The sequence below is a fragment of the Mauremys mutica genome, chromosome 1, assembly GCF_020497125.1.
Source record: "Mauremys mutica isolate MM-2020 ecotype Southern chromosome 1, ASM2049712v1, whole genome shotgun sequence".
Classification (NCBI taxonomy): Eukaryota; Metazoa; Chordata; order Testudines; family Geoemydidae; genus Mauremys; species Mauremys mutica.
Window position 1 is genome coordinate 367,011,492 of NC_059072.1, and position 20,203 is coordinate 367,031,694.

The window sequence follows — 20,203 nt, forward strand, 5'->3', positions numbered from 1 at the left end:
TAACCTAAGCTACTAAAAATAAGCTTGGGGGTCTTTCATGGGGTCCCCACATCTGTACCCCAGAGTTCAGCAGGGTGGGGGGACCAGACAATATCAATTTATTTGTTAAATTGATGAACTAATATAAGCTTGCAGCATCCAGTGGGCATAACAGGACACTGCAAGACAGAGGTTCCTAGGGTTGTGTCTGGGACCGGAGATATTGGCTAGTGTCATTCACTTGCAAAGTAGCTGGGAGCAGCTTAAATGACAGAGGCTGTGCGGGAACAGCCCAGGAGTGGGGATTATCACAGCAGAGCAGGGTAAGGCTGGCTCCCATAATCAAGGATTGGAGTGGCTTAGCAGGTCACCGGTGTAGATAACACCAGAGGGTAACATCACAGGACAGTGACCAATTACAGGTGCTTCAGAGGGAATGAATCAAATAGGCAATGATCAAGTTATTAGTGCCCTATCACTCACTCCCAGCTTCTGGCAAACAGAGACAAGGGACACCATGCCTGCCCATTTATTGACCTATCCTCCATGAATTTATCTAGTTTTTATTGGAACTCTTATCATTTTGGCTTTCACAACATCCCTTGGCAAAGAGTTCCACAGGTTGACTGTGAAGAAATACTTCCTTTTGTTTGTTTTAAATCTGCTTCCTAATAATTTCATTGGGTGACCCCTAGTTCTTGGGGTATGTGAAGGATTAAATAACATTTCCGTATTCAATTTTTCCACACTGGTCATGATTTTATAGACCTCTCTCACACCCCTTAATCATCTCTTTTCCAAGCTGAAAAGTCCCAGTATTTGTTATCCATCCCCATACGCAAGGTGTTCCACACCTTAATCATTTATGTTGCCCAAGAAAGCAACAAAACAGCGTTCACAATGCTTTACTGGTTACACCGAATACAAAAGGCAGTTCCCTTCAAAACAACCTAGACTTTGTTTTCCACCCAGACAGCCAAGTCAAGTATGATGATGATTATGAGATTCTTGTTCATCATGAACATGTTCTACCAATCCCAAAGGATTGGAAACATCATCTCCCGGAACAATGAATGTTTCATATATTACCCAAATATACACTTACAGCCAAGTCTTATTAACTAAACTAAGATTTATTAAAACATAAAAGAGAGAGGGAGTATTGCTTAAAAGATCATTAAACATACGGTCATAAATAGAATTTCTATGCCAGTTTTATAGTAGAGATGGTGGGCTTTGTAGTTACATAGAGTTCTTTCAGAATTAGTCTATATAGTCAAAATATTCAATATCAGTGTAGTTAAGGGTGTAACTGGAGACCACAGTCTTGTGACTCAAGCTTCCCCTGATAAAGCTTAAGCAGATCTGAAGAAAAAGGGATCAGGTCCAAAGAGCCCTTTACACAGTTCCTAGGCAGTACAGCAGTCCTTGGGTGAACAATAAGCTTTTGAAGTAACCTTCTATTTCCTAAACATCCCCAGTAATTAACTATCTGGATTAACATAAGATAATTATCCATTAAGCAGTTCATAGACAGTTTACCACAAACTTTAAAGAGACATATAGACAATGATAATATTACTCCCAAGTTTCATTAATTAATATTTCCTTTTGATCTCTGAATAAACAGCAAACAGCACTAGACATGCACTGTTTGTTTACACTGTTAACCTCTAACAAGCCAGAGGTAAACATAGACTACTACAATCACTATCTTATTCCAGTTCTTTAATAACACAAGTCTACAGTTCAAAGTTCTAACCTATCTAATGTGGAATGGTGCTAATTACCATTTACATACTTTTCTACAATGTTTCTATACATTGAAATTAGATCAATTACCCTGAAATTTGCTCATCCCTTTCTGGCCATGTGTAACACAACCCCTTTTGCAAAGCCTGAGTCTGTTGCTTAAACTATCATGTGCCTCAAAAGAGAGAAACTGGAAACAGAGTGGGCCCAAGGGGGAGTTCTGAGAAGGGTGCGCTGAAGCAGTTGGAGAGTCTGGGGAAACCAGGACAAAACTAGTCTCAGGGCCTTGGCACGCAGGTCTCGACTCCCAGAGGGAGGTGCTAGAACAGCAGCTGAACCCCAAGAGTGGGCCTGAAAGTTGCTGTGACTCAAAAGCACATTGTTTCAGGGGCTGCAGGGGGAAGCTCAATCACAACCACCTGTTGGGTGTCCAGCCATGGGAGCCTGAGCAGGGCTGTGACAGCCAACCTGGAGATGCTACATGGTTGCTTGTCACCTGTGACTGGAAGAGGAGTGAGGCTGGGAGGGGAGGTGTCCACAAGATGTTCTCTACACCCAAATGTGGCTCCTCTGCCCTCTGCTCCACTACCCTGAGTACTGTGGGTCCAGGACTGATCCCTCCAGGCTCCTCTGAAAGGAATATTTCCGGAAGCAGGGAATGGCAGTTTGGGGTCAGGCAGAGCATTTGGCTTCTCCCTTTGCAAGAGCCCTCCAGAATGGCAGAGGCAGGGAGTTGCTGTTCTAGTGGGTTGTGTCCCATCTCTCTCTCTCCCCCCTCCCCATGCATTTGGGTCTGTGACGGGGTGTGCATGCCACACACTGGGACTGCAGAGGTTAATTCCTCTCCTTGGGTTGAGGAGGCTATGTCCCCAGGATGCTGCTGGGCATGGTCTGGCTGGAGGCCAGATCTGGAGGCCAGGTATACACATAAGCAGCCCAGTTCATTTGGGGATGGTCCCCGGAGCGAATGAAGGCGTGCTGCATGCTCCTGCTGAAGGACTGACTACCAGCACTTCATGATGCAGGGGCCAGCCAGCCAGCAGTGATCCACAACCCTCAGGCTCCAGACGCCACAGAAGGAGGAGAGACTGGGGAAACCCCGAGACAACAAGCTACGGAGAAACAGGTAGGAGGTTACCCAGGGAGGCTTTGCGGGGAGGTGGTTGGAGACCTGGAGACTAGCTCCAGGGCCGGCTCTGGCTTTTTTGCCGCCCCAAGAAAAAAAGAGGGGGGGCCACCGGAGGAGCAAAGCAGGGGGGGAAAAAAAAGGTGTGGCTGGAGTGGCAAAGCGTTGGGGGACAACAACGGAAAAACGGCTCTGCTGGAGCTGCAAAATGATGAGGGAGGGACAACAGAAAAACAGCGCCGCTGGAGCAGCAAAGTGGAGTGGGGGGAGGAGAAACAATGGCATGTCAGGCAAAGCAGGGGAAAAACAAAACAAAAAACTCGACAGGGCGGCAGGAGCCAGGGGACTCCCTGTGCTGCAGAGTGCGCGTCCGGTCTAGTGGGGGGGAAGGAGAGGGAAGAGAGAAGGGGGTGGCTGGCGCTTCAGCGGGGCGCTCACCACGTGGCCCCGACCGCGGCCAGGCTTGCCGGGAGGGCTCTGCTCTTCTCCGGTCGGCAGGGAGGGAAGGACACAGGCTGCCCTGCCGAGTTTGTTGCAGGGCCTTCCCCTCCTCCGCCCCCTACAGGGAAGCCAGAGCAGCAAACAAACAAACAAAAATAAAAAAGCGGCCGTGCCGCCCTAGCTTTGGGCGGAAGCCGCTCCGTACAATCTGCCGCCCCAAGCAGCATCTTGCTCAGCTGGTGCTGGAGCCGGCCCTGACTAGCTCAGCATGTTTTGGCGGGATCCCCATTGAGCTAGTGGCTTGCAACTCCGCTACTGACAGGGCCTTGGGTTGGGACCCAGTGGAGAGGGAGGGCCCGGGTCCCCCTAGCCTTGTTGCTGCTCCCCCTGGGATGACGTCCCACCTCACCAGTCCTGCTGTCTCTGGCTACTAGGCCACATAGCTCTGAGGGTTGCTGAACTGATTAGGGCTGCTGGGCCACACAGCCATGATAACGAGGGCAAGTGGATTGACTTTGGCTGTTCGAACACATTACTCTGAGACCCAGAGGGGTTGCTCAGACTTGCCCGTGGGGCTATAATTACCTGTACCCCATTCAAAAAGGGTACATGGCGTCCATGGCCCACAGCAGGGTCCATCACTCCGTTTCATTTGTAACTCACCCCCACACACACCTCCCTCTCTTCACCTCCCTCTCTTCACCTCCACTTCTAGGGTGAATTGCACCCTAGGTGCCAGTTACAAATGCTCAGGGAGCTGTGTGGTGTTATGCACCCCCCCCCCAGAAGTGAAAGGTAAACAATCCTCTGCTGACTCTTTTTCATGTCACCCTATCTTTACTGAATGCTGCAGATAGACGCGATGCTGCAGCACTCAACGCCAATATCCTTGCTCCCCCCCTGCCATGGGTGGCTGATGGTGCAAAACGACTGGTACCCGTCCTCATCATCAGCCTATTGGCACTTTGACTTTGGCTGTTCGAACACATTACTCTGAGACCCAGAGGGGTTGCTCAGACTTGCCCGTGGGGCTATAATTACCTGTACCCCATTCAAAAAGGGTACAGGGCGTCCAGGGCCCACAGCAGGGTCCATCACTCCGTTTCATTTGTAACTCACCCCCACACACACCTCCCTCTCTTCACCTCCCTCTCTTCACCTCCACTTCTAGGGTGAATTGCACCCTAGGTGCCAGTTACAAATGCTCAGGGAGCTGTGTGGTGTTATCTAAATGAACGGTGACTGTATAGATCATTGTTGCAACAAATCTTGTAGGAAGATGGTCAAGTAAGGTGTGTATGAAAAGCTTATGATTCATTGGTTATAATTATGCTATTGGTATGAATGTATCATTTTTATGTCTGAAGTTATGAGCATTGGCTCTGCTTGTAGTTGAAGTGTTTGCTTTGGGAAACACATAAGGGAGGTTTGGCCAACATACTATGAAGGGACTATTCACGTATTTGGAAGTACATGACTGACAATGGACATTGGGAGGCTCCAATCCACATCTGAGAAGTGTTCCTGGGAACGTGAAAGGTACCATGTCAGCAATGGTTGCTCTGCCTCCAAACTGAGTCAGGCATGGACATGTGACTTGCCCATGTGTCTCCAAACTCCATACTGCTGCTGTGATTTTCCACAGTAAGAACAAAGGGATCCTTCCACATGGCAGAGGATATAAAAGGCCCTGGAAACCTTACAATTTTGTCTTCAATCCTGCTTCTGATATCTGGAGGAACTTTGCTAGAACGGAAGCTCTGAACAAAGGACTGAACGACCCATCCAGATCTGTGGATGTACTCCAGAGACTTGTCTTGAGCCTGCAGTTTATTCCACCACTGCCATAAGCCTGAACCAAGAACTTTGCAATTGTTGTATGTATTTGATTCCATTTAACCAATTTTAACTGTCATCTATATTTCTTTCTTTTTATGAATAAACCTTTGGATTTTATATTCTAGAGATTGGCAACAGCATGATTTTGGGGTAAGATCTGATTTGTATATTGACCTTCGTCTGGGGCTTGGTCCTTTGGGATCAGGAGAACCTTTAATTGGGGACACTGGTTTTCATAAGCATTTGTTTCTATAAGGAGTGCTACTGGTGGTGATACAAGGGAACTGGGGCATCTGAGAGAATTGCTTGTATGACTTCTGGCTACCCAGTGGGGTGAAAAACTGAAGACCTCTCTGTTTGGCTGGTTTGATGTGTCTTAGGGTACGTCTACACTACGGGACTATTCCGAATTTGCATAAACCGGTTTTGTAAAACAGATTTTATAGAATCGAGTGCGCACGGCCACACTAAGCACATTAATTCGGTGGTGTGCGTCCGCGGTCCGAGGCTAGCGTCGATTTCTGGAGCGTTGCACTGTGGGTAGCTATTCCCTAGCTATCCCATAGTTCCCGCAGCCTCCCCCGCCCCTTGGAACTTCCGGGTTGAGATCCCAGTGCCTGATGGGGCAAAAATCATTGTCGCGGGTGGTTCTGGGTAAATGTCGTCCGTCACTCCTTCCTCTGGGAAAGCAACGGCAGACAAGCATTTCGCGCCTTTTTTCCCTGGATTGCCCTGGCAGATGCCATAGCATGGCAATCATGGAGCTTGTTTTGCCTTTTGTGACTCTCACCGTATGTGTACTAGATGCCGCTCACAGAGGCGATTCAGCAGCGCTACACAGAAGCATGCTTTTGCTTTTGCATGACAGCAGAGATGGTTATTAGCCATAGTGCACTATCTACCATACCATAAATTGGTAATAAGATGATCATGGTTACCAGTCCTTTTGCACCATTTGCTGCTGTCATAAGTGCCCCTGGTCAATCAGCCAGGGGCGCAAAAGCCAAAATTGGGAATGACTCCCTGAGTCATTCCCTCCTTTTTGGTATCTAAAAATAGAATCAGTCCTGCCTAGAATATGGGCAAGTGTACTAGATAACCAATGTATCATAGAACCAGAGAGCACAGCTGCTCTGTGTCAGATCCTGCAGAAATTATGAGCTGTATGCTATTCACAGGAGATGCTCCTGCAACAACCCCACCTGTTGATTCCGTTCTTCCCCCAGCCTTCCTGGGCTACCGTAGCATTGTCCCCCCACTTGTGTGATGAAGTAATAAAGAATGCAGGAATAAGACACAGTGACTTGTTAGTGAGAAATGAGTGGAAGGCAGCCTCCAGCTGCTATGATAGTCCAGACAGGACAGTAGAGAAGAGGAGCCCAGCATCCCTCTGCTAGTCCAGGGGCAATTGAATCTTTTCTTTACACATGAAGGGTGGGGGCTGATGGAGCTCAGCCCCCTGTTGCTATGATGACGATGGTTATCAGTCATACTGTACCATCTACCAGGAAAAATTAGGGCCAGGCGCCCTTGATCGACCTGACGGATGCTAGTCAGCATGGTTACTGCCCCATGTGCCAATAGGCTGATGACGAGGATGGATACCAGTCCTTTTGCACCATCAGCCACCCATGGCAGGGGGAGTGCCAATAGGCTGATGATGAGGACGGGTACCAGTCGTTTTGCACCATCAGCCACCCATGGCAGGGGGGGAGCAAGGATATTGGCGTTGAGTGCTGCAGCATCGCGTCTATCTGCAGCATTCAGTAAAGATAGGGTGACATGAAAAAGAGTCAGCAGAGGATTGTTTACCTTTCACTTCTGGGGGGGGGTGCATAAATTGCCAAGCTATGCCCTGACCCACCGCGGACACTGTGTTTGACCCTAGAAGCATTTGGAGCTCCGCCAAGAATGCAAATACTTTTCGGAGACTGCAGGAACTGTGGGATAGCTTGAGTCCTCCAGTCCATGAGCGTCCATTTGATTCTTTGGCTTTCCGTTACGCTTGTCACGTAGCAGTGCGCTGAGCCCCTGCTATGGCGTCTGTCTGGAGATTTTTTTAAAAATAATTTTGAATTTCGTCATCTGTAACGGAGCGCTGATAGAACAGATTTGCCTGCCCTTACGGCGATCACATCCGCATGGTCCATGCGGGAGCTCTTTCTTTATTTTGATTTTTAACTGCATCACCACACGTGCTGATCGGAGCTTCACGCTGGGCAAAAAGGAAATATTCAAAAGTTCGCGGGGCTTTTCCTGTCTACCTGGCCACTGCATCCGAGTTCAGATTGCTGTCCAGAGCGGTCAGTGGTGCACTGTGGGATACCGCCCGGAGGCCAATACCGTCGATCACCGGCCACACTAACCCAATTCCGATATGGTAATACCGATATTAGCGCTACTCCTCTCGTTAGGGAGGAGTACAGAAACCGGTTTAAAGAGCCCTTTATATCGATATAAAGGGCCTCTTAGTGTGGACGGGTGTGGCGTTAAATCGGTTTTACGCTCCTAAAACCGGTTTAAATGCCTAGTGTAGACCAGGCTTTAGTAGTGAAGGACCCCCCAGCCTTGGGCTGTGACTGCCCTGCTCTAAGCATTTTGTCCTGAATTGATACTCTCAGTAATGTCCCCCAAGAGCACCCCTTGTTACAAGCTGTTATTCTATTGACTTCAGTGGCAATTGCAGGGGTAGCACTGTGATTCACTGCAACTGAGAGCTGATCTGGCTGGGTAAGAAGCCGTGCGCATTAATCTGGTTATTAATTCAGGTAAAATGAAGTCCCACTGAGACAAAACTCTCCTTGGAATAAGAACTGAGTAAAGACCTCAGGAGCCAGATGTGTGTTAATGCACAGAAATTGTCACCTCCGCCTCTTATATCTCTGGGCTCTGGTTGTTAGTGGGGGGTCTGTTACCTGACTTTTATCTGCTGGTGAACAGGATTAGCTAACAGGGGAGTTTTCTTAAAGAGGCTTTGATCCCTAAGCCCTTTAGCACCCATGAACGCTTAACCAGGGGCTACTCAGGAAGACCAAGGACTTAAAAAGCCCATTCTAAAGTAACCAGAGAATCTAGCGAATAGGAACAGCTAATGGGAGTTTTGCAAGGGAGTTTAGAGGAGGAGTGTGTGTGTGTGTGTGGTGGTGGGGGGGATTCACCTAACATTCCTTAATCTTAAAGCCAAAAACACTCCATGATAAAAACAAAACAAGAAGAATGGAACGGGCTTCAGGAGTAAAAAGATAATTGATGCAGAATTCCAGCAACAGATTGTGGTCAGACATTTTGTCCGGAACCGTCCAGATGCTGGTGTCAGTGATGTTCTGTGCTGGTGTCAGCGATGTTCTGTGGGTGGCTGATGTCAGTATTCTGGACAAAGTTCCCCCTCTGGCATGCCACTGTCGGTTCCCTATAACTTATGAGTTACTTACGTTTATCTATGCCAACGGTTATAGGCCTCAGGCCTCACACTATCTGCTAAAGCCAAATGTTACAAGATAAAAGCCTGTAGGTTCCTTGCATTACTACTAAATATAATAAAGCAGGATAACAAAGCAATGAATATAATACAGGTAAGCTGGCCCACTGGGCTACACCCGGGACCAATAGTCCTCCAGGGCCTGGAGCTCCTCCCTCTTCTCCCGGCATGCCCTGCAGAGGGATGGATCCCCAGGACTGGAGGCCAGATGCTTCTCCATTTCCAAGACCACCCGCTGCAACTGCCCTCTCACCACATCCCTCTGCTGGCTGCTGCCATGGGTGTAGTCATGGCAGAATAGCCAGGTGTGCAGCTTCCCCACAACCTACCAATGCCGTGCCATGAGAAAGGCATGCTGCTTCCTCTGCCAGGCCTTCCAGAGACCCTGGATGCCATGAAGCCCACATTCTCCAGCAGCCTATTCTTGAAATGCCAGTAGCCCAGCCTGGCTCTCTGAGAAGAGAGAAACCGTCACAGCCACTAGATGGTGGTCTGAGAACAGGGCCAGCCAAATCGGGGGATTTGATAGAAGCCTTCAACTACCTGAAGGGGGGTTCCAAAGAGGATGGAGCTCGGCTGTTCTCAGTGGTGACAGATGACAGAACAAGAAGCAATGGTCTCAAGTTGCAGTGGGGGAGGTCTAGGTTGAATATTAGGAAACACAATTTCACTAGGAGGGTGGTGAAGCACTGGAATGGGTTACCTAGGGATGTGGTGGAATCTCCATCCTTAGAGTTTTTTAAGGCCCAGCTTGTCAAAGCCCTCTCTGGGTTGATTTATTTGGGGTTGGTCCTGCTTTGATCAGGGGGTTGGAGTAGTAGAAGATCTCCTGAGGTCTCTTCCAACCCTAAGCTTAATAACATAAGAACATAAGAAGGGCCATAGTGGGTCAGACCAAAGATCCATCTAGCCCAGTGTTCTGTCTACCGACAGTGGCCAGTGCCAGGTGCTCCAGAGAAAATGAACAAAACAGGTAATCATCAAGTGATACATCCCCTGTCGTCCATTCCCAGCTTGTGGCAAACAGAGGCTAGAGACACCATCCCTGCCAATCTTCTATGATTCTGTGATTGAGTCTATGCATGCTGGAGGAGTGGGCCTGTGCAAGATGGAAGTGTGATAGTCAGAGTACAGGAATGTTCCCTCATTGGTCGCATGGTGGGAGGATGCCCAGGACAGAATGGCTGATTAAGCATCTGTGCACCAAGGCACCCTTCCTGTGGCTCAGGCTGTGAGACAGAACTGTGTAACTGACCTCTTGGAGGGAAGCAGTCACGCAACTGACCTCTCGGTGATAGACAGAGGGGTGACAGAGTGTAACCCCATCCAATTCCTGATTTTTCAGGACTTTGTCCATCATGTGCTTGTGAAAACTAACTCTGTCTCTTTAAGACAGGATGTGAATCCTAAGGAATAAATGGTTGTCTGTTAAAATGTTAATGATCCACCTGAATGAGGAGAGGAGAAAATTCTCTGGGTTTGGAAGGCATAGAAAGCAGCCGTGAAAGAGCTACTGGGAGAAAACATATTTCTCAGCCCAAATGGCACAGATCACAACTCTCTAGGTTGCAGTGCTGGGAGTGGGGATCACAAGGAAAACATGAGATGGGGACGGGTTTATTTTTTGCATGGGCATAACCCTGGGGCTGGGAAGCTGCTCCACAGGGAGCTAGCCAACACGCAAAGTCCCTTTACATCCTTACCTCACCAGACACTGCAATACCGAGACACCAAAAATGACCTTAGACTGAGATCCCCACTGAAGGGAACACTGAGGGGAAAGGAAAATCAGTAATTAAACATGTTAATATTCAGGGAGGATTGAATGATACAAAGGATTTTGAACAAAGGAAACTGTCCACGGAAAGTGTGGAATAATAAGAATACTTGGAAATGTCTACCTGTGATAAAAGATTTTGTGTTATTGTTAAATCTCATGATGCAAAATTTGTTGCTAATGCTAAACATTATAACAGAAAATTTGGTACTTATCGTAAATCTTACGAAAAGGTATAACGTGCATGATATTTGGGAAAAGGTCTTGGAAGTACTTGGAATAGTAAACAAGAAGCCCTATGGGGAGGCCATGGTTACATCAGGGAAGTCAGGAGTGATGGATTCTGTCTGTCATGGATTCTGTCTGTAACTTTGGCTAAATCACATCTCCCCGTGCCTCAGTTTATCTATCTGTATAACAAGGTTATGTTCATAGTGACTTTCCTTTGCTTGGTATTTTGAAGAGCCTTCAATGAAAGATGCTGCACAGTCTGATCATAGTTACTGGTGAGATTTACTGATCTGTGATCCCTTCGTGACAGCCCAGTATACCTCCAGAAGTGTTCAAGTTTCCACTCAGTCGTCTCCTCCAGATCTGTCTCTCTACTATGTACCCAGTTATCCTGGGCATTTACAGGGTGTTAGACCCAAAGGAGATCTAGGCATTATCCCTAGTTTTCTTGCTAATCAACTACATTTTTTAAATATACATAAATACACAGAACAGCCAATTCCTCTCTGACTGAGCCCAGAGCCCAGGACTTCTCATCTCCCTTTGGGAAGGTCCCTTAATTACTGTTTACTCCTAAAGCTGGATAATTAGTAGAGAAGCAGAGACAAGCTTGTCTCCAGCCTGTTTACACTCAAATGCTGCTTCTCCCTTAGAGGCCAAGTAAATCCCACTGGGACTTCGCAGAGCTATGTTATAAATGGTGAACATCCCTGTGCTGGCTCTTGGCATTGGATATTGCTATAGATGCTGCAGTGAGAGAGGCGTGGGACACGGCTACCTGAGGGGGATTCCTAGCGAGGACACTTCCCATTCAGAATTCACAGGTACCCATCTCTTGCTGAGAAGCTCACCTGCTCAACAAACCCAGTGCAACATGGGAATGATGGGTTAGAGAGCAAGTCTGTGGTCCTTTCACTGTGGTCCTTTCACAGTATCACTGATCAAAATGTCACTGTTTTCTGTGCACCCCTGCCTAACCCAGCTGATGGCCTCCAGCACCAAAGTGGCTACATTTCATTGGCACAGTGGATCCTTCAGAATGAATGGTTTTAAGAGATGTACAGTACAAGGCCATATTCTGAGGCTGGGACACATACTTTGCTGAGACCCCACTGAGGCAAATCACCCCTTGGAATAAGAACTCAGTAAAGACTTCAGGAGCCAGCTGTGTGTTAATGCACAGACACTGTCACCTCCTCACTGAACAATTATAAGAATTTTTCAACATGGGTAAGACATATTTTCTCCAAGCTTCATTTGATAAATTGGCTGAGCTGTTCTGCCATAAACTTTCAACAGACAATTCAGCCGGAAGCAGACACCCAGCATGGGAAATTTCAGTCCAAACACCTAAAATTTGACAAACTTCCCAGCAATTGAAAATGAAGTCTTCTTATTGATGTGTGTCTTAGTCACTGAAGACTAAGGGCTATCCACAGTTCCACTGTCGTCCTCTTCTTACAGTTAGGAAGTTTTTCCTAAAATTTAATTTAAATCTGTTGTGGCGGAAGTTTGAAATAATTGCCTCTTGTGGTAAGGTAAATAATTACCTGCCCTCTGTGGTAAGACAGAACAGCTTTCCTCCACCTCTTTATGGCAGCCTTTCAAGTGTTTGAAGAATGTTATCACATCCCCACTTAATCTCCCTTTTCCACACTAAAAATAACCAGTTCCATCCACCTTTGGTCGTGTGGCTTGTATTCCATCCCTTTAGTCATCTTTGTCACTCACCTCTGGATCCTTTCCAGTTTCTATACATCCTTCCCATGCACTGGTGGCCATAACTGTACTCAGTACTCCAGCTGAGCCCAAACCAGTGCTTCATAGAGGAATACTATCACATACCATGACTTGCATGCTATGCCTCTGCTAATACAACCTAATGTTGAATTTGCCTATTTTGAAACAACAAAATCCAAACATCAATCTAACCCTGGTGTAGACATGAAGATGTAGACTTAAGAATTCTTCCATCCACCTAGCTACCACTTCTCGGGGAGGTGGATTATCTATGCTGATGGAAGAAGCCCTGTCTTTGGTGTAAGTAGTGTCTACACAGAAGCACCAAGGCAGCGCTGCTATAGCATTTTTATTGTAGACAAGCATTCAGGCAGATTTTGCAATAAAGCATTCGGCCTGGATCTGCCAACATGGAGAGCTGGAGAGTCCACTGCTTCCCTTCTCAGTTTATTCCAATGGTTAACCACCCTCAGTGCTGAACATGTGGCTATTATTTCCTGCTGGAATTTGTCCACGTTCAGCTTCCATCCATTTGGCCTTGCTTTGCCTTTCTCCTCTGGATTAACAGAGCCCATTGCTACCCACGGTTATCTCCCCATGAAACTGTCTGCTTGATCAGGTTTTTTTTATAAGTTAAAGAGATGAAACCCTTCAAGTTTCTCATGGTCCGGCTTTTTCTCCAGCCTCCAATCATTTTTGTGGCTCTTTTCAGCCCCCTCTACAATTTTTCAACATCCTTTTAAAATGTGGACTCCAGAACTGGATGCAATCGGTTTCACCAGTGCCATGTGCAGAGGTAAGATCCTTCCCCTGCTCCATCTCACCACTCCCTGTTTATACATCCAAGGATCATATCAGTCCTTTTGGCCACAGCAGCGCACTGGGAGATCACAATGAGTTGGTTATACACAATTACGTCTAAATCCTGTTCAGGATCCGTGCATTGCATAATACAGTGTCCAAGACTGTGGGTCAGGCTTGCATTTCCTGTTACGAGAGGCTAAGTTTGCATTTGACTGTACTAAAACTTTTTTTTTCACGGGACACTCTTACCAATGCCCCAGATCAATCGGTGTGCCTTCCTTGTCCTCCTCATTTTCACCCTCTGCCAATCTTTGGGTCATCTGAAAAATTTTATCTGCAGTGATTTTCTATGTCCTCTCAGATCATTGAAGAAAATATTGAGTAGCATTGGTCCCAGAACTGATCCCTGCAGAACCCCACTAGAAACAGGCCCATTCACTGATAATGACCAGTTAGCAATTGATTTCTCAGATCTGTCAGTTCACCAGTTTTATTCCATTTTATGTGTGCACTACTGATATTGTAGAGTGTTAATTATTTTATCTCAGTGTTTCCCCCGAATAAGTCAAATGCCTCAGGAAAATCAAAGCTTATTGCATCTGCATGGTTCCCTTGATCAGCAAAATCTGTACTCTATTAAAGGGTGAAATCAGGTTTATTTGACAAGACTGAGTTTGCCTAAACCCTGTTGTGAATGGCATTACTTGTATTATAGAATGTTTTTCTTGAACTAATTCCATACCAGCTTTTCCATATTTCCTAAGCTTCTCAAATCTTTTTTTTTAACAGTACCTTAATTTTTTTAATGCTTTACCTGTAAAGAGGAATTTCCCTAAAACTTTTCTAGGATTCCTTTTATTCTTAATATACTTAATAACTTCCTTTTTGTAATCCTCAGCCCTGCCAACTATGGATTTTCCACTGATGTCTTCGATATACATTTATCTTCCCCACCCTCATTACTGCCTTCACTTCGCAAATGGACCAGCTTTTTAGCCAAAGTTTTTCACCTTCTTGACTGAGGAATCCTGACTTTTTTCTCTATCTAATGATCTCTCTTAAAAACACTTTCAATTTTCATTCCAATTTTTTGTCTAATTATTTCCTTCCAATCAGTTTTGATGATAGTTTTCCTCAGCTTTGGGGAATTAGAACTTTAGAAGCACTGTGTGTCTATAGAAACTACAGGTCTGGTGTTCTCTGTCCATTTGAATGTAATCAGATCCATTCCTTATTTTGCTGTCCTCTATCATTTGCCCCCTTGTTTGTCTCTTCTCTAAACAGCCTCAGACTTGTCAGTCTGTCCACATACGGCAGCCTCCCCATTCTCAGAGCCTGTCTTGGAAATCCCCTATTTATTTGCTATATCCTTTATAGAGACTGGGTGACCAAAACTGAGCACATGTCCAGAGCAGGTTATTCTCCATTCCATTCCTCAGGCATCCAAATATTGTTTTTGTTTTGGCCACTGCTGTGAATGACCAGGTGTTTCTCCGGAGCTGCTATCAATGATGCTGAGGTCTTTTCTCTAAGTTGATTTCTAGTTGGGATGTTTCCCCAGCAGGTCTTTGCAAAGGTTTAGGTTTTTTTCTACTCTCATATTTTAAGCAAACAGATGAAAGGGGAACTCCCTACAGCATGGATTCTCTGGCCTAGCTTTCATTGAATTAAGGAACAATGATTGATAGCCAATATCCACACTCGTGTTTCCTGTTGGTGACTCTTAAGGTTTCCCCCACTATGATGTGCAAGAATTATTGATGCATGGAGCATCATAACATATTGAATTAGCATAGGAATGTTCAGTTGTTCATAATTCATTTATTTAAATAATGAGAATGTCATTTCTCACTGTATAAAGAGCAACCAATCTACTTAACCCACAAGAACAGCCTCCAGTAGTGTGTGTAGTGTCTCATATTTACATTGTCTCTCCATCCAGGCATTTGTACTTCAACTATCACCCCGGACTCTGGTCACACACAGAAAGTCAGGGGAACCTACAGTGGATACAGGAGACACTATTCTGCCTCAGAGTTGGAAACCTTCTCCCCTACTCCATGTCAGATTCCAACACAACCAGCTTCACCAACCCCTCCACCTTCATCCTGCTGGGCATTCCTGGCCTGGAGGTGGCCCACATCTGGATCTCCATCCCCTTCTGCATCATGTATGCTATAGCCATCCTGGGGAACTTTTCCATCCTGTTCATTGTGAAGAGGGAGTCGAGCCTCCATGGGCCCATGTATTATTTCCTCTGCATGCTGGCCATCACCGACCTGGTCCTGTCCACAGCCACCATGCCAAAAATGTTGAATATATTCTGGTTCAATTCCAGGGAGATCGATTTCAGTGCCTGCCTCACCCAGATGTACTTCATTCACTGCTTCTCAGCAATGGAGTCTGGGATCTTAGTGGCCTTAGCTTTGGATCGCTACGTGGCCATCTGTGATCCGCTGAGACATTCCACCATCCTGACAAATTCTGTTGTGGCCAAGATTGGCCTGGCTTTGGTTCTGCGCAGTGGCATACTTGCATTACCCTATCCCTTCCTAGTGAGGCGGTGGCCATATTGCAGAACCAACATCATCCCCCACTCTTACTGTGAGCACATAGCCGTGGTGAAGCTGGCCTGTGCCGACACCCGCCTCAGTAGTTACTACGGCCTCTTTATTCTATTCTCTGTGATCGGTCTGGACGTTTTTTTTATCACCGTTTCATATATCCAGATCCTCAAGGCAATCTTCAGCCTCCCCACAAAAGATGCCCGGCTAAAGACTTTTGGGACTTGCAGCTCCCATCTTTGCGCCATCTTAACCTTTTACATCCCAGATTTCTTCTCTTCCATCACGCATCGGTTTGGACATAATGTGCCCCTGCATGTCCTCATTCTCATGGCCAATGTGTACCTTTTGGTGCCCCCCTTGTTACACCCCATCATCTATGGGGTGAGGACCAAACAGATCCGGGACAGGCTGCTCCGGCTCTTTTCTCATAAAGGAACCTAAAAGTTTTCCCCGGTGATATGGCTCTCAGGCCAAGCTCCGTGTAGAGCTGACTGGTGATATGGCGCTGGGCCCTCGTCCCTGAATCACTCACTGGGCAGTCAGAGAGACATTAAATCCTTTCCTGACCTCATTTTGCTGTGTCAGCATGATAAGCTGAGGAATCAGTTTATGTACAATTCAGTGGGTTGCCACCTTTTTAATTTCTGGAAGCTGGACCCCCAGAACCACGACCCTTAGACTGACTCTTCTGCCAAGTCTCTGCACCTGCTGTACCTCTTCCCTGCAAACACCGCACCTCTGTCCCTTGCTCCTCTCTTCCCCTCCCCTTGTTAGTTGCTGGATCATTTTAATCTCCTTTCCACAAACACCTATGTTCTTTTTCTTTTTCTGCTGCCTGAAAACTGAATAGCTTGAATTTTGAAATTGTTTGCTTTTTTCTCTCATCCTGTTGCTTTTCTGTCCCTACTTCACTTTCTGAAATAAGGAAACATAAAAGGAAAAAAAGTGGTGACCTATTTGATCTCCAGCCACCAAACTTAAAATCTTTGCACAAATGTATGAAGTTCAAATTTCACTCCGAACAGCAAGGTGTGCATTTCACACTGCTTGTAATGCCACTGTGATGGACGTCGTGATGATACAATCTGGAACTGGGCCACTGCTGATCCCTCTAGCATATCAGTCTGGGCCCCCTCCCCTCTCAGGCTGTGAGAAGCTTCAGACGCCTACAGGTCCTGCACTTACACAAACATTCACAGGCAGGGATACACCCAGTTGAGTTACATGAATGATTTCGCCAGCCACCCGTGAACCCACTGTAGCAAGGATCTAGCCAACTACCTCCAGTTCACCAGCCTAGGACACAGAGCTGACCATCTTCTCCTGCTCATAAGCCTGACTGGTAAATTTATTACTCATCTGCCCCTTCCTCAATGTGGGGAGGACAATGCACCAGCCCCTGATCCTGAGCAGATTTCCCTTTATACTTCAAACAACACATTGGTTTAGGTTAAAAAAAATAGAACCGATTTATTAACTACAAGTAACAAGTGTACAGATCAAAGAAGATTACCTAAGAAATAAAGGAAAATTGCAAACTCAGTTCTGTAAATAAGACAGGATTTGAATCAAACAGTGTCTCACCCTGATGGTACAAACAGTTACCCAATCTTCCATATATGGGCCAGGATTTCTTCTTTCCAGCCTGGGACCACCTTCCCAGTCAAAGTTGTTTTCCTCTAGTTATGCTTTCAGGTGTTCAGTTGTGGGTGTCGGGGTCTGAGACCAAGTGGTGATGTCACTTCCCCCTTTTATAGCTTCTGCCATGTGGAAGGAACTTCATTTTTTTTTCAAAATAAAGCCTATAGCAGTTAGTGGGAAAGTACGGGCACAAGATTGACTCCAGAATCATATGAGTTGGTCACATGCCCTGGCATGTTTCAGTGAGTCATAGCAGGGGTTATTATCCACATTCTAGTCGATCGCCCATTGTGCTCATTGATGGGGCATGAATTTGAATAGTCCATTCACAATGTGCTGGCTAGACTGAATGGTAACTATATTTTGGGAATTACCACAGGAACAAACACATTTGAAAAGTAGGTATATGTATAAAAATGTGGTGGTCATATTCAGCAGATGATAACTTTTCCATTGACACCTCATATGACATATTTTGTACAAGATTTGTTGCAATTACAGAACAGTGATTAATATGGGGATGCCAGTGTGTTGTTTTGGGGTACAGAGTGTCACAACAATATATCTATCAAACGATATCATCTTGTCCAACCAGTGCTCAAAGCAGGACCAACACTACCTAAATCATCCCAGCCAGGGCTTTGTCGAACCAGGACTTAAAAACCTCAAACAATGGAGATTCCACCACTTCCTTAGGTAACCCATTCAAGTACTTGAACACTCTCCCAGTGAAATAGTTTTTCCTAATATCCAACCTAGACCTCTCCCATTGCAACTTGAGATTGATGCTTCTTGTTCTGTCATCTGTCATCATTGATACCAGCCGAGCTCTAGCCTCTTTGGAAACCCCCTTCATGTAGTTGAAGGCTGCTATGAAATCCCCCCTCACTCTTCTCTTCTACAGACCAAATAAGTTCCCTCAGCCTCTCCTCGTAAGTCATGTGCACAAGCCCCCTAATCATTTTATTGTCCTCCACTGAGCTATCTCCAATTTGTCCACATCCTTCCTGTAGTGAGGGGCCACCAACTGGATACAATACTAGTTCTTTTTGGAACCTTATTATAGCCTTGTCCATCACAACATCCTGTGGCAAATAGTTCCAGATATTGACTATGAGTTGTCTGAAAAAATAAATCCTTTCATTTGTTTTAACCTGTTTTAAACCTGCTACCTATTATTGGGTGACACCTAGTTCTTGTGTTATGAGAAGGAGTAAATAACACTTCCTTATTCATTTTGTTTACACCTTTCAGGATTTTATAGACCACTCTCATACCCCCCCCCTTAGTCATCTGTTTTCCAAGCTGACAACTCCCAGCCTTTTCATCTCAACTCATATGGAAATTGTTTGATACCCCTAATCATTTCTGTTGCCCTTTCTGTATCTTTTCCAATTCCAATATATCTTTTTTGAGATGGGGCAACCAGATCTGCATGCAGTATTGAATATGTGGGCATAGCATAAGTATAGATAGAGGCAATATATTTTCCATCTTATCTCTCCCTTTTGTAATGATTCCCAACACTGTTAGCTTTTTGGACTGCCGCTGCACATTGAGTGGATGTTTTTGGAGAACTATCCACAATGACTTCAATATCTTTCTTGAATGATAACAGCTAATGTAGACACCATAATTTTTATGTATAGTTGGAAGGATGTTTTCCAATGTGCATTATTTTGCATTTTGTCGATATTGAATTGTATCTGCCATTTTGCTGCCCAGTCATGCAGGTCTGAGAGATCATTTTGAAGCTCTTCTCAGTCTACCTGGCACTTAACTGCCTTGAATAATTTTGTTTCATCAGCAAATTTCGCCACCTCACTGTTTACTAGGGCTGTCAAGTAATTATTTTTTTTTCATCACCACTCTGGAGCATACACTAGGATATGGTCAGAGCCCTCAAAGGTGTCCAAAGGCCAACTCCTGGAGTCCCTGACTCCTCCTCCAGTTGGAGTCTATGTCTCTGCTGCAGCCATCACCCTGCTAGCAGAGTCCCCTCTCCGGCCCTTGTGCCTCTGTCCTACCCCAGCTTCCTCTGGATCATCCAGTCCAGGTGGTTTAAAAGGGCTGGACCAACAGCTCCTCTCTCTCTTCCTTTCTGGGGAGGTTCCATTCCTTCCATGCCCTCCCCTCTGCAGAGAAGGTGGAGAAAACTGTTTTTTATCTAGAAATGCAGTTACTCCCTTCTTCTGTCCAGGCGAGAGCTCGTTAGGGCTGATAGCCTTTAATGACCAATTTATATATAGGCAGATGCCTCCTGCCCCTTAGTACAAAGAGGGTGAGTGAAGAGTAGAGGAAAATCCCAAAGAAATAAGGATACAGATTGTTGATACAATCAAATGTGAATTAATAGGATTAAAATTTCTGCCCAATGTGGCAATCAAAAAAAGTGAACAGAATGTTGGTAATCATGTAGACAGAATAGATAATAAGACAGAAAATATCTTATTGCTTCTATACAGGTCTATGCTATGCCCACATATTGAATACTGAGTGCAGATCTGGTCACCCCATCCCCAAAAAAGATATGTTGGAATTGGAAAAGGTACAGAGAAGGGCAATAATTTATTAGGGATATTAAACGTTTGAGGAGAGGTGAAAAAGATTGGGACATTTCAACTTGGAAAACAGATGACTCAGGGGGGTATGAGGTATCAGGTTTCCCTCCCTACTCTGAACCCCGGGGCACTGATGCGGGGACCTGCATGAAAGCCCCCCTAAGCTTATATTTCACCAGCTTAGGTTAAAACTTCCCCAACGCACAAATTCCTTTCCTTGTCCTTGGACAGTATTGCAGCCACCAGCAAGTGATTAAACAAACATTC

General features: G+C 45.8%; 1 protein-coding gene across 1 annotated transcript; it reads left to right on the top strand.

The window, feature by feature from the left end:
• Positions 1 to 10,870: 10,870 nt before the first annotated feature.
• LOC123350392 (olfactory receptor 52R1-like) lies at positions 10,871 to 16,175 on the top strand. The gene is made up of 2 exons (XM_044988965.1): positions 10,871 to 10,898; positions 15,235 to 16,175. Exons 1-2 carry the CDS (start codon positions 10,871 to 10,873, stop codon positions 16,173 to 16,175), a joined length of 969 nt encoding a protein of 322 aa, XP_044844900.1.
• Positions 16,176 to 20,203: the final 4,028 nt, after the last annotated feature.

Excerpts from the sequence above, each read along its gene's own strand:
- LOC123350392 (XM_044988965.1), top strand. The coding sequence starts at position 10,871 with ATGCTGCACAGTCTGATCATAGTTACTG. Across the intron at positions 10,899-15,234 it reads CAGTCTGATCATAGTTACTG|ATTCCAACACAACCAGCTTC; the intron begins GTGAGATTTACT and ends ACTCCATGTCAG.